Here is a 13770-nt window from a genome sequence, read left to right as displayed (position 1 = left end):
TAATATAGCAGCAAAGTTCTGTTAAAATGGTAGACATATATATCTGCAGCACAGCAGCAGTTCGTTAGGGCTCTGGGCATTTTAATTGAGTTGTCAGTAGAATACATGTTTCAGCATGTACAGCCATGAAGCAACAAACATTGACACGTAGTAGACTCTTCAACCTGGGGTAGGCCTACAGTGCTCTCAGTGTGAGAACGACCCTGCATTTTGACAAAGTAATTGTAAAACAGCTCATGGGTAAAACAACCTGTAAGTCATGGCATGTCAAGACAAGGTTCATAGTTATTCTACAATCTACACATTTATCCGGGGGTTTTATTTTGCTATTAGTTATTGCAAATTAAACTCTGCTTTATTTTTGCTTGAAATCTTTTTTTGTTGCAACATTATTTTGTGATAGCCTGACCACCATTGTGTAATTATACTTCAAGCGCATATGTAATGAGCAGAGACTCAGAGAGAATGGTGGGTGGGTGCAGTGAATGAATACGCGTGCTCTTCAGACCAGAGAGGATCGGCAGAGGGGAAAGGAGGGGCGGTCTGGGGGATGTCCTATAGTGGGTGGGGGGTGGGGTTGTGGGGGGACAAGGGTATATAAAGGCCAGGCCGCTCAGATGTAGCAGCCAGCAACACATTTCAGAGTGCTGACAAGACAACTTCTCCTACGGACTATTTCCATCAGAAAAAAAAATTGGTCCGCATCACATTGGACATTGTTGCTTAACCTCAATTCATTTGAAACCGCAGAGACCAAATCAGATTTCAAACACGAGAACGGATCCAAGAGGGAGAGATGGAGGTGCCAAATGAGAGTCTTTACGAGTACTATGACTACGAGGAGAACGAGAACTCCACCATGTGTGACTATTCCGAGTGGGAGCCGTCGTACTCCGTCATCCCGGTGCTCTACATGCTCATCTTCATCCTGGGCCTGTCGGGGAACGGAGTGGTCATCTTCACCGTGTGGAGAACACACAAACGGCGGGCCGCCGACATCTACATAGGCAACCTGGCGTTGGCCGACCTCACCTTTGTGGTCACTCTGCCCCTCTGGGCGGTGTACACGGCCATGGGCTACCACTGGCCCTTTGGAGTGGCCCTCTGCAAGATCAGCAGCTACGTGGTCCTGCTCAACATGTACGCCAGCGTCTTCTGCCTCACCTGCATGAGCTTCGACCGCTACCTGGCCATCGTCCACTCCTTGTCCAGCGCGCAGCTTCGCACCCGGGGCCACATGAGAGCTTCCCTGTCGGTCATTTGGCTTCTGTCGGGTCTACTGGCCGCCCCCACTCTGATCTTCCGCACTACCAAACACGACGACACGGTCAACCGGACCTCGTGCGCCATGGACTTCAGCCTGGTGGTGAGGAGTGATAAGAACGATGAGCACCTGTGGGTGGCCGGTCTCAGCCTCTCCTCCTCGGCCCTGGGGTTTCTCCTACCATTCCTGGCCATGATGGTGTGCTACTGCTTCATCGGGTGCACCGTCACCCGCCACTTTAACAGCCTGCGCAAGGAGGACCAGCGCAAGCGGAGGCTCCTGAAGATCATCACCACGCTGGTGGTGGTGTTCGCCGCCTGCTGGACACCCTTCCACGTGGTGAAGAGTGCCGACGCGCTCTCCTACCTGGACCTGGCTCCGGGCACGTGTGCCTTCCTGCGTTTCCTCCTCCTGGCTCACCCGTATGCCACCTGCCTGGCGTACGTCAACAGCTGCCTCAACCCCTTCCTGTATGCCTTCTTTGACCTGCGCTTTCGCTCCCAATGCCTGTGCCTGCTCAACCTCAAGAAGGCGTTGCACGCCAGCCCCGCCATCTCGCTATCCTCCCAAAAGACAGAGGCTCAGTCGCTGGCCACTAAGGTGTGACGTGACACCACGCGTATGTCAAGAGACAGGTGATTAATGACTATGTCCTGCCTCCACTCACTCAAACAATGCAGGTGAATCAAAGTGTTTCAGCTGAGCATGATTTGGTCAGTTGTCAGGGTGACCATCTATGTGGTTTTGTGGGCTGTGAGTATAAACACAGCTAAACATGTTAGCTGTGTGACTGGATAAAGAAAGGTGAGGAATGTGGTGTATTAGTTCTGACCACAGACATTTTCCTCGTTGACTTTCAGTGGAACTTGAAGGGACGGTTGATGCGAAACCAAACTTCTTAAAACAAGGGAACAAAGCTGCAGGAAGGACAATGCAATTTTTGGACACGGGTGGAATGTGTGTCAAATGGACCAACGGATTTGTATGTTTCTTTTGGCTGGTGCAAAGTGTAGAGCTTTGGAACTCTGATGTCTTCTAGCTCTTGTGAATTGTATTATTCATGATTTTGCCACATGCTGTTGTTTGTTTTCATTTGTAAGCACTTGAGGTGCAATTCCCTCCCTCTTACATGATCTAGCTAGCCGACAGTATTTTGTGTGTATGTGTGAATGGGTTTGCAGTCAGTCAGTCAGCAAGAGGTGACTGAGAGTCTGATAAGGGTTAATCGTAAGGAGATACATGGTGGGTGGGGGTGAGGGTGGGTCCCAGACAGACAGATGGCAGCTGACAAATGTTTTGAGGAGGGTGGGGGGGGGGGGCCCGCCGCCCAATTAAAAGTTGACTGGCTGCTCCGATAAGTGTGTGTGTGTGTGTGTGTGTGTGTGTGTGTGTGTGTGTGTGTGTGTGTGTGTGTGTCACACAGTGTGTGTGTGTGTGTGTGTGTGTGTGTGTGTGTGTGCGCGCGCGCGTGCGTGTGCACGCTTTGTCTTGTTACTATAATTGAATGTAAGTGTGACAGTGAACTCTTTAGGATGTTAAAGAAACCGTTGGTTATGTACATTATGTAAATATACATTGTGAATATGCATTATATTGAGTTAACCTTTATGATTTGTAATAATAAAAAAGGTGGATAAACCAAAAATAATTCTCCTTGGTCTGTCTGTTACTTGTTAAGACTTGTCAGAATGAATTTACTCATTTTCAATGAATGTGCCTCTTCCTGTTAGTACATTGCTAAGGGGAGACATTCTCCCTCCCATTGTGTTCTGTGAGGCTAAAATCAAAGCGAGTGTCTACAGGAAATGCACGTTGGAGTTCTGTTTCCTTCTCCTTCTTCCAGCATGCTAGCTTCATGTATGGCTCCTCACAGTTCTCTCACCAGTGGTCCTTGAGGGGGTAACTTCCAGGTGGTCCCCAGCTAAATGATGGACAGTTGGTGACCAAATGGACCCATCTATATTCAACTCTTGAGAGCGTAAAATGTTGCACTCTCAAAAGTTAAATCATTGGTTATCTCTCCCAATGGTACCACATCAATACAGCATGGAATTGTGGACAAAATCTTCCAACGAAAATACAATATTATTACGTTTAGTGGTCTGTGCTGAATGTGTAATGGACCTAGATATGAAAAGGGTTGAAAACCACTGTCTCACACTGATGGTCGGCATTATGTGCAATGCAGGAGTTTCTGTTTTAGTCATACTATAACACATTTGCTTTGTCGCGGTCATTCGTCTGCCCTAAAGACAATGAGCTGCTTCATGTTTGGTTAAAGGAAGCAAACATTCAACCATCTAAAACCTAATTTATCTATGATCCATACTACCGGTGGTCAGTTTAAACCTAATTTATCTATGATCCAGACTACCGGTGGTCAGGTTAAACCTAATTTATCTATGATCCATACTACCGGTGGTCAGTTTAAGGTAGATTGTTGAGATAGTTTTGAGCAAAAAAACACTATATGTGGGCGCAGAGCTGACCTTTAACCACATCTATTTTTGGGGTTGACATATAGGTGACATTTTTCTAAAAATGTTCAAAACATTTACAAAAAATGGTTGCAGATCCATTAGTGAATCAATGCCTTGCAATATTTTCGAATAGCCAAAATATAATAAACTAGGGTTTAAGTGGTTAAGTTGACATCCAGTGACTTTGCTGTAATGAGCTTTTTCAGGACATTGTAGCCTATAATCACCATCAGCAGGAGGACAGATGATTGGCTCCTAATCCTGGGTCTACTGACCGGTAGTAGCAGTAGTAGCACCATGTGGAATGAACAGCTGTGGAAGTCCTTCGGGGACCCCCAGGGGTCCTTGAGGGAGGGTCCCCAGTCAAATGATAGTTTGTAACTAAATGGACCCTTTTGGGTCTGCAACTCTGAGAGTGTACAAATGGAACCAAACGGGTCAGTTTGGTTCCATTTGTACACTCTCAGAGTTAAATTAACATTGGTTTTACAATATAAATTGGGGGTCTCAGAGAGAAAAATGCCATTAAATGGGAGTCCGTAGCCTAAAATTAAACGGGTTGAGAATCACTGCTAGAGAGCCGTACAAATCTTCTCTCATGGGGGTCCCTGCCGTATCTTTTCAAATGGGGGTCCGCGGGCTAATTAGTGTCAGTTTGGGCGTCCTTGACATGAAAAAGTTTGGCAACCACTGGTCTAAATCCATCACATAGTACTGAGTACAGCCTGTGTTTATTCAGAGAATGCTAACAAAAGGAAACAACACATCTCTGTTTTCTTAGTGAATATACTCCGCTCCAGCCTGATTATTATACGGCGGTGTCATGTGACAAAAAAAATGGACAATCTACAAGCTCACAGTGCATCACATTGTTTTGTTTTAAATTAGTAAAATTAATCGTGACATTCTCAAAATAGGGACACCAGGTTGTCTCTTCACATTAATCCATGACATACAATATCTATCATAATCAAATGATATAATAAACCCTTATTGATCCTGTGAGGGAAATTCAGGAGCCGTGAGGCAGCAGAAGCCGATTCTACAAAAATGGCTTCGAAATCCTAAAGGTTTTCTGAGTTTCTATGTCAGTGGTGCTCAACGTGCTCAATGTCAAGGACCCCCCCAGAATGTTCTGTATTTGCCCGCAGACCCCATCTGAAAATATGTTGTTCCAGGGACCCCTGTGGAAGCAAAGATTTTGACTTAAAAACGTTCTGAAAGAATATATATTCAAAGATTTGTGCCACATTTTCACTCTTTTTCAAAATTGCCGCGCTACGAGCTTGTATATCTGCTATTTTTCAATAGCTAGCGTATAACATAATGCTTAAAACACCAAAAGGGGTTCCCGTCCAGAATGGGTTAAGTTACAGATACAGAGAGAAGTACTGTGAGGTACAGTGATGAACAAATAGGCAAATTGTGTTCAAGTAAAACATTAAAAACAACATGTCAAAATAATGTGATAAATACTGTATGACGCTACAACATGGAAGTATGTGTTGGTATCCTTTAAGTAGCTACTAATTAGAATAGATCATTAATGGAAACAACTCTCGGATATTCCCTAAAATTTTAAGTACAAATAATTCTTTATGAAAAATGAATCTCTGAATTTGAGCTCAATATAGAATATAGACTATCAGTTTATGTATTGATTCAATTTCAGTGTTGATTCAATTTCACTTTAAAACACTTCTTTGGTCATTTTCCCATCTACGGTACTCAAGCTTATGGGTGCAACCAAGACTATTTTTTTTTAAATTGCTTGATTCAATATTTCCCATTAATTTGATCAGACAAGCCTCACCAGCAACGTTTGTGGTAGGCTACACCTACTACTGTAGTACACAATGTCTCAAAAAAGCCAGACAATCTCACAAAGATGAATTTTACACTAACTTTCACATTATCCCCACCTGCTGCTGGCATCAAAGTCACAGTCAGACTGCTGTGAAACATAACCTGAATAGATTAGATTCATGGGTTTTCAAGTTTTATGAAGGTAAAGCGATCACGTTACAAAGATTTCATGGTACGGTCCTTGCTCCTGCCGGATTTCTCATTTGGCTAGAAAGTATTATTTATGCCACGCAGAAGAATATGAAAGAAATTTTCCCCGTTTATCAATGTATTTTTCTGAGGAGGCACAGAATAAGGAATCCAATACAAGTAAGATGACAGTTCAGTAATTATCACACAATGTTTTCGGATCAACATTCCTCTATAATCACAGTGTCAAGTGTGTCTATACACAGAAGCAGCCTTGCCATGGGGAATCCCGAGGGCTATAGCTCTCACTCACTGAGAAAATGACAAACACAAAAAAACACTATATCCAGACAGATAACCGACTGGTGTATTGTAACATTTAGGCTTTGGTTTGGGTTTTTTTTAACCAGAAGTGTTACACTGTTACAGTTGCTTCTTTAAATGGACAGCTACGAATTTCAGAACAAAAACATTATTCAGATACATACAAATAACATTATTATTATTATTATAATTATTGTTTCTGTGAAAATTCCGCCATGTTAGCCGTTTTGGCAGTTCTATTGTTCTTCACGAAATTCAGCTATATGGTAGAGGGCCGTGAGGATCCCTCAGGAACTGACGCTCACACTCATTCGTCAAAAGACCTCTGACCTTTAGATCTGACCTCTGACCTTTAGATCTCCTGATGAGTAAATTGTTAGGATTTGCTCGATCCACTTTTCGACCTTTTTTTTTGGCCACGTAAAAGAAATTTACATCGCATTTCCATACATGCGAATGGAGTCTGACTCTGGTTGACAAACAACTAAGGGTTTGAGGTCAGATCATGTAGAGTTGCTGGTCGGCTCCATATATGCAGATCTATGTGATGATCCAGTCTTCTCCATGTATAGCTATACTGGGATTGATGAGGTCAGTGAGTGTCGTGATCTTCATCGGCTATATGGAGACGGCCATGTATGGTGGTGTGAAGTGTCACGAGGCGTGATGTCACGAGACATGACCATATATGGAGGCGTGATGTCACGAGGCGTGACCATATATGGATGAGTGATGTCACGAGGCGTGACCATATATGGAGGCGTGACTAACAGACGGCATCGTAAATGCGACCTACGGTCGGAAAAAAACATTAAACGCTGAACATAGGATGTGAATGGCCGGAATGAGATAATGTATGATGATAAGAGCGCCCCTCACTTCACACGGGTGTGATTTTTATTTATTACAAATAATGTCAGTCATCAATGTTTATATAATTCATTGTGTATATATTGCTTATAGCTTTTTTCTTTTTGGGCCCGTCTTATATTTATTATTATTAATAATAATATTTAAATAAAATAATGCATTGATTGATTGATTGAAGTGTTTATTAACAGTTTGCAGAATGGTTACATTTCACATGAAAGCACAACTCAATACAAAGACTGTTACTGTGGACCTCTGTCATCACTGCCTGCCATCACCTATCTGTCGTTCATACCATTAAGGAAACAGAAACTTGACAGAATCTGGACAGAAACCTGATGCCACACCCTAAGACGTCTGTGGCTTTTAGAGTCACCAAATGGATTGCTCACAAGATCAAAAGGGATCAAAGTTGTGGGGGCAAAGGCAGAGGTTTGTGTGGAACACACCTAGACTCAATTGGCATATGAATGGGTGTCAAGCTGTTGCAGTTGCCCTGTTTTAAAACAGACATGTGGCCAGCCCAGCTATATGCCAGAAGCACATCTCCAGCTGTCATAAATCAGAGCCAAATAAACCAGGCCAATGCAGAAAATAGACATGCAGGAAGTGTATGCACGTTTCTCCTCAGCCTGAACAATGGGGACAGGGTCTTTTCAGCCAGCGACCGGACTTTAAGCCTGCCTGACCATAATATGGCGGGTTGGAGAGATGACCCCTGGAACGTCTTGGCGGACCCTTGGCTTCCTGCTGCCTGCCCTCCATTACGCCACCCCCACTTCCAAGAGAAGGACAGACGGACATCATGCAGGACAGGATAGAGTCAGCAGGCCAGGCAGGAAAGTCAAGAGGCGGGTGGGCAAGTTACGAGTTCCTGTCCGGGGATATCCTGTCTTTCAGCAGCATCTCTCTCCTTGGTCCCCGGTGCAAGAAAGATGCATGCCCCACCTGACCCCATGGGAGACCTGGGATCTTACTTCAGTAGCAGTGATGAGTGCCAAATTATTGTGGTAGGATATAAGGAAAGCCCCGTCAATTTATTAAAAAAAAAAATGGGAAGATCAAAAAATGGGGAGTCCTGCAAGACAAGTTTAATGCATACGTTTTGGTCGCTCTGACCTTCATCAGCCATGCCTGATTAAGGTCAGAGTGACCTAAACGTACCTGCATTAAACCTTTTTGTTGTAAGTGAATACAATGTGTGGGATATTCCCCCTTTTTTGCTCCGCTCAAGTGCATTACTCCAATGCACCTGCCCATCTCAGTACCTGTGTGCAAAAGGACTTTTCTTTTTAAAAGAAGAAAAACTAAAATCTTTCTTACTCTGCCATACTGTATAAGAGAAACAGCTCTGCAGTGTTACCATTAGGCATGTGACACCTGAGGTGACGAAATAGGCCTCTCTCTTTTGAAATGCCAGACATTTAAAAGACATTCACACAAGAGCATCGTTAGTGAAGACACGTCGTTTCCGACAGCAAAGGGGGTGGAAGTGGCCATGCTTTGGGATGCTCCGGATCCTCTTCACAGGGCACAAAGTGTCCCTTCATTCCCTCCTCTATCCTCTCCTTTGTGAGGACGCATGCCGTCTCCAAAGGGCCCCGCACTCCCTCCCTCAGACTCATCACAAGCCTAAATGGACCCCCTGTCTTAAGCCCTAGGCCCAAGCCAGTTCAGAAGCTCAGCTGCACTTACTAAAACATCACAGGTAGCCTTCAAATAAGTCCCAGATCCAGTAGCCTCCGAAACCCTACAGATTCAGTGACTGTGGTACATGATGTTGCATCAGTGACAGTGGAAAAACAAGTACAAGTACAAATACAATTCTGAAGTTTGATTACGATTAATCATTGTACAGTGGTGGGTATTGGTAATAGCGGTTTAGCAAATGTTTTAATGTGACAGACTATACCAAGTGTGCATTGGCATTTGCCACTACTAGGCTGCACACAGAATCACAGCTGTAGGCCTAATAGGTCTGCTGTTGCTGTCCTCTCTCTCTCTCTCTCTCTCTCTCTCTCTCTCTCTCTCTCTCTCTTCAATTCATTTCAAACACACACAAACTGTTCTGCATAACCCTTTCCTGGCAGGAGGTGGTATTTTGAAAAGCCCATCATGACAAAGAACAGACTGACAAATCTATGGTAGAAAGTTAAAAACTAAAAAGAGCTACGAAAGTGCGGAACAAATTAATGCCACCACTACTCTAATTGTAAAATGAATAAATGATGTAGGCCTATTGACATTCCAAATCTGTCAACACGACCACGTGTTGTAATCTATTGTGTCTATTGCATGCAATGTGAGATTTTTAGCAGTAAAAAATTGCAATAAAAATATATTTCTTCATCTCTCCCAGACCCAGACTCATTTTGTTGAAGTCGAAGTCGTACCTGCGTAAACATTCAGAGTTTGATGTCAACTTCTCTCTAAACAAAAAGCAAAGAAGCCCATTGCACCTGGCCTGTAAACTGGGCGACGATGCTGTCCTTCGACTTTTATTACAACACGGAGCTGACGTTCTTCAGAATGATCTTAAAGGAGATACACCTTTACACCTCGCAGCCAACAGAGCACTCAAACATGGGAAAAGAGGTGAAGACTGAAGAGTTTTGATTGATTGATTGATTGAAGTATTTATTAACAGTTTGCAGAATTACAGTACATTTCAAGTACAACTCAAAAAGTTAAAAACTAAAAAGAGCTACGAAAGTGCGGAACAAATTAATGCCACCACTACTCTAATTGTAAAATGAATAAATGATGTAGGCCTATTGACATTCCAAATCTGTCAACACGACCACGTGTTGTAATCTATTGTGTCTATTGCATGCAATGTGAGATTTTTAGCAGTAAAAAATTGCAATAAAAATATATTTCTTCATCTCTCCCAGACCCAGACTCATTTTGACCCCGTGTTTGCCTGTTTTTTTTATTAATATTATTGAAACAACTGCCACATTTCACCGAGGCACGTTTGAGCTGGGGAAACACTGACCCCTCGTGACCAGCTCGTGACACGCCACCGCTAGAACATCTTGTGCGGAACCTTTACTAAATGTCTCTGGCGGACTTTCGCTGTGCCGGACATGTAAATCAGTAGGACCGGGGCGGAAGTTCCGATGTTAATGTTTTTGTATCTTGTTGTTTCTATGTTTTGTTCTCTTTTATTTGCCAGTACAGTGTCGTGTAGACTTAACGTTAGATATAATTCACTTGGGCTATATGTTGTACTAGTAGTGGTGGTTATTTTGCCAAGGTTGTTGATATTAAACAGTTGTATGTTCGGTTTGCTAGTTACGTTTAATAATGGCTTCTCGAAAACAGAAGCGCGTTTTAAGATACGTGGAGGAGGGTAGTCTGTTGAAGTTGAAGTCGTACCTGCGTAAACATTCAGAGTTTGATGTCAACTTCTCTCAAAACAAAAAGCAAAGAAGCCCATTGCACCTGGCCTGTAAACTGGGCGACGATGCTGTCCTTCGACTTTTATTAAAACACGGAGCTGACGTTCTTCAGAAGGATCTTAAAGGAGATACACCTTTACACCTCGCAGCCAACAGAGCACTCAAACATGGGAAAAGAGGTGAAGACTGAAGAGTTTTGATTGATTGATTGATTGAAGTATTTATTAACAGTTTGCAGAATTACAGTACATTTCAAGTACAACTCAATACAAAAACTTGATTGAAGTATTTATTAACAGTTTGCAGAATTACAGTACATTTCAAGTACAACTCAATATAAAAACTGTCAACTGTGAGTGGACGACACCATATATTACACTTGTTTATGTGCAAGAGGGTCCACGTGGACCCTCTTGCAAGTAATCCTGAAGGTTACTTGCTTAGGTTAGGACTAGGTTAGGATGGTTTTATTTTAAATATATTAACATATTGTGCCAAATTTGCCAATATAATATGGCAAGTATATGCGGAATATAGCCTATGCTGCTGCTGCATATATTATGCCATATTCAGGTTCATATTAGGTGCATATATGTTAACAAAAGGAGATAAATCTCTATATAGCTTATGCAATTTATATTTCCATGTGGGGGGGTGTGTCAGCTAGGTTTATTTTAGACCATAATTGTGTCGGGTAGGACTCCATGGTGGACAAGTATTACTGCATGAATCTCCCCTGAAGGGGTCTCATATCATATGACCATGTTATTGATTGTAGTTTCAACTGAGAGTTACAAATGGATAAATGAACACGTTTACTGAGTATAATCTGACTCTTCTACCCCATAACATCCCATTGCTGTATAATTCTTAATCTGACTTTGTTTTACTTTTCATTTCTTAAGCATACGATGAGCTGGTTGTGCCTTTACGAAATAGTTGCCCGGAAGCTATGGATATGTGTAATAATGCTGGGATTACCCCGAAAGACCTCTTGCTGTGGATGAAAGATGAAAAGGTAATACCAGTTTCAAATTAATTTGTATTAAAGAGAATAGAAAACTGATGTTTGAGGACTACTCTGGAATTACACGGTTGAGTGTCAAAAACATACATTAATTTATTTTATATTATGTATTGTATGTAATTATAGCCTGCTGCTGCAACTAGTAGGAATAGGGCACCTGCTTCAGACGCTGAGAAGGAATGGAGGGATAAGCTCTTTGGGGAGTGTGAAGATGAGTTCTTTGAAACCTTTGGGGTTTATGATGGTAAGTAATTTTTTTTTATATATACACACACACATACACACGCTATTTTGAACCAAAACCTGAATAGGCATATCATGTGTTAATTTTGCGGTCTTTGTTTTGCAGATGATGATTTCCTTCCAGTTGACGACGACGAAGAGGACTTCGGGGACTGGGCTGATAAAATCAGAAGAGAGTATTTTGCTGAAAAGCATGCTGAAGCTCAACGACTGGCGGCGGCAGCAGCATCATCCTCAGGACGGAAAAGGTCTAAAAGTAGGGAGGAGGCAGAAGAGGAGGAGAGAAGCCGGAAGGAGCTGACGGAGAAGCTGCAGAGGGAGCACGAAGAGTACCTGGCCCGCGCAGCGCGCAAAGAGGACGAGACGAGGCGGGGCAAGAAGCAGCGCTATGAAGAGAGATGCGCCGCCACTTTCCAGAAAGGTGCTTCGGCAGCAAGCACGAAGCTGAGCTACAGTGACATCCCGTGGCCGGCCCCGCGAGGCACAGTGCTAGAAATGGTGGACGTGATGTTGCACGGTGCCAACCGGAAGGACGTGCCTGTGTTCCGGAAACTTCTCAAGCGGCAACAGACGCTGTGGCACCCAGATAGGTTTGCCCAGCGCTGTGGTGCCCGACTGGCCGAAAATGACAAGCAGAAGATTCTAGACACGGTCACCGCTCTTTCACAGGAGCTGAACAGACTGTCTCAGAGTCTGAAGTAGAACTAGTTATTACCAGAACCATATGTGACAAGCAGAAGATTCTAGACACAGTCAACGCTCTTTCACAGGAGCTGAACAGACTGTCTGAAGTAGAAGCAGATACCAGAACGATATGTGGCTTCATTAATTTACTTTTTTGATAACATCCTTATCGGCCGCTGGTGTGTGAACGTTCACATGTAACTGTAAAGGTATTAAATCTTCGGTATCTTGATAATGATAACTGAATGGTTTGTGCTTTGTCTTTCTGTTGATGAATTTATTTATTTGCCACTTGTTGGAGGATTATTTAGTGTGGGTAGTTGGTCCAGAGGTTGATATACTTCTCATTAATTTACGTAATTTCCACAGATTTTGTTTTCTTCTGGGGTTTTTTGAGTGGTGCAACCACTCCTATAGACAGCTATGTGTGTCCCTGGGTCTGTCTGTCCAAGCAAGGAAATAGCGTTATAGCGTTTGTTCACCACCAAGTGTCACTGTTGCACAGCCTAACACAGAGACACAGACACACACAGGCCAGGGAGGAGGGCTTGTATAGTACATCATCATCATGGCAAACCTCGTAAAACGAGGATCCGTTCTCCTCAGCCATTCATTTCTTCTCCTTCTGGACTAGCTGACCCAGCTGCACTCTCCGTCTGTGTGCCTGCTGGTGACTGTAGAGTCCAAGGTGTGTGGAAGAGTCGGGGGCAGTCTGGGCATGGAAGTGTTGGAGGTGGACGGGGTTGCATAAGACGTCTTTGCTGGTGCTTCTCTGCTGCTTGTGCTCGATCAGTCTCAAGTCTCTGAACAACAATGGCAATTGTGCCACGCCAGGCTGAGCGGTTCACTGCCAGGGCCTCCCAGCTGTCCACAGGGATCCTGGTGTTTTTGAGTAGCTCACCACTCACTTCAGACAGGTCTGATTTTTTACTAGACATTTTGAAATTTTGACTGAAATCCTAAGGTCAGTCCACACCAATGCAACTGCAATATGCAACTACAGGAGTTGCGACTAGTTGCATTGGTGTGGTTTGGGCTTTACTCTGCTTAAATGGTATTAATTATTATGAAACCCAGGTTCCTCAAAGTAGTTTTGAAGCTTACGAAAACCATTGTGAAGAGAAGATAATGAGCATCAATTTAAAGTCACCAATGCATGATTCATTAAAATACATGGATATTTAAAACCTCTATACCAATATACTCTCAAATACATTATTTTGAAACAGCTGAGCAGTGACTGAGTGATAAAATCACATCAGATTCACTCTTTCACACAAAGGAAAGGCAGATGGTCGGCCTGGTTTCAGCGATGGAACGGAATATATTGCAGTGGATGCAACGGTTGCCATGTTTGATACTACCAAGTACCACCCCCTTCTAGAATAATCTTAGAATTATATGAATTCAGCATTCTTATAAAAAAAAAAACCTATAGTATGATGTTCACCTAAAATGGTACGATCACTGGTATAAATC

At 43.2% G+C, this 13770-nt stretch overlaps 2 protein-coding genes across 2 annotated transcripts; both read left to right on the top strand.

Annotated features, from left to right (window-relative positions):
* Positions 1-641: 641 nt before the first annotated feature.
* On the top strand, positions 642-2505 carry LOC310878751 (apelin receptor B-like). The gene has a single exon (XM_083793129.1). The coding sequence runs from the start codon at positions 797-799 to the stop codon at positions 1868-1870; it is 1074 nt and encodes a 357-aa protein (XP_083649255.1). The 5' UTR covers positions 642-796; the 3' UTR covers positions 1871-2505.
* A 7539-nt stretch (positions 2506-10044) lies between these two features.
* Positions 10045-12649, top strand: nfkbil1 (nuclear factor of kappa light polypeptide gene enhancer in B-cells inhibitor-like 1). Its single transcript, XM_083793056.1, has 4 exons — positions 10045-10516; positions 11243-11355; positions 11491-11608; positions 11714-12649. The coding sequence occupies exons 1-4, from the start codon at positions 10243-10245 to the stop codon at positions 12307-12309; spliced, it is 1101 nt and encodes a 366-aa protein (XP_083649182.1). The 5' UTR covers positions 10045-10242; the 3' UTR covers positions 12310-12649.
* Positions 12650-13770: the final 1121 nt, after the last annotated feature.

The sequence above is a fragment of the Protomyctophum parallelum genome (assembly GCF_964188405.1).
Source record: "Protomyctophum parallelum genome assembly, chromosome: 21".
Taxonomy (NCBI): domain Eukaryota; kingdom Metazoa; phylum Chordata; class Actinopteri; order Myctophiformes; family Myctophidae; genus Protomyctophum; species Protomyctophum parallelum.
Note: the sequence above shows the minus strand (reverse complement) of the source record. Positions and strands in the feature narration are given on the sequence as shown.

Excerpts from the sequence above, each read along its gene's own strand:
- LOC310878751 (XM_083793129.1), top strand. The coding sequence starts at position 797 with ATGGAGGTGCCAAATGAGAGTCTTTACGAGTACTATGACTACGAGGAG.
- nfkbil1 (XM_083793056.1), top strand. The coding sequence starts at position 10,243 with ATGGCTTCTCGAAAACAGAAGCGCGTTTTAAGATACGTGGAGGAGGGT. Across the intron at positions 11,356-11,490 it reads TGTGGATGAAAGATGAAAAG|CCTGCTGCTGCAACTAGTAG; the intron begins GTAATACCAGTT and ends ATGTAATTATAG. Across the intron at positions 11,609-11,713 it reads AACCTTTGGGGTTTATGATG|ATGATGATTTCCTTCCAGTT; the intron begins GTAAGTAATTTT and ends TTTGTTTTGCAG.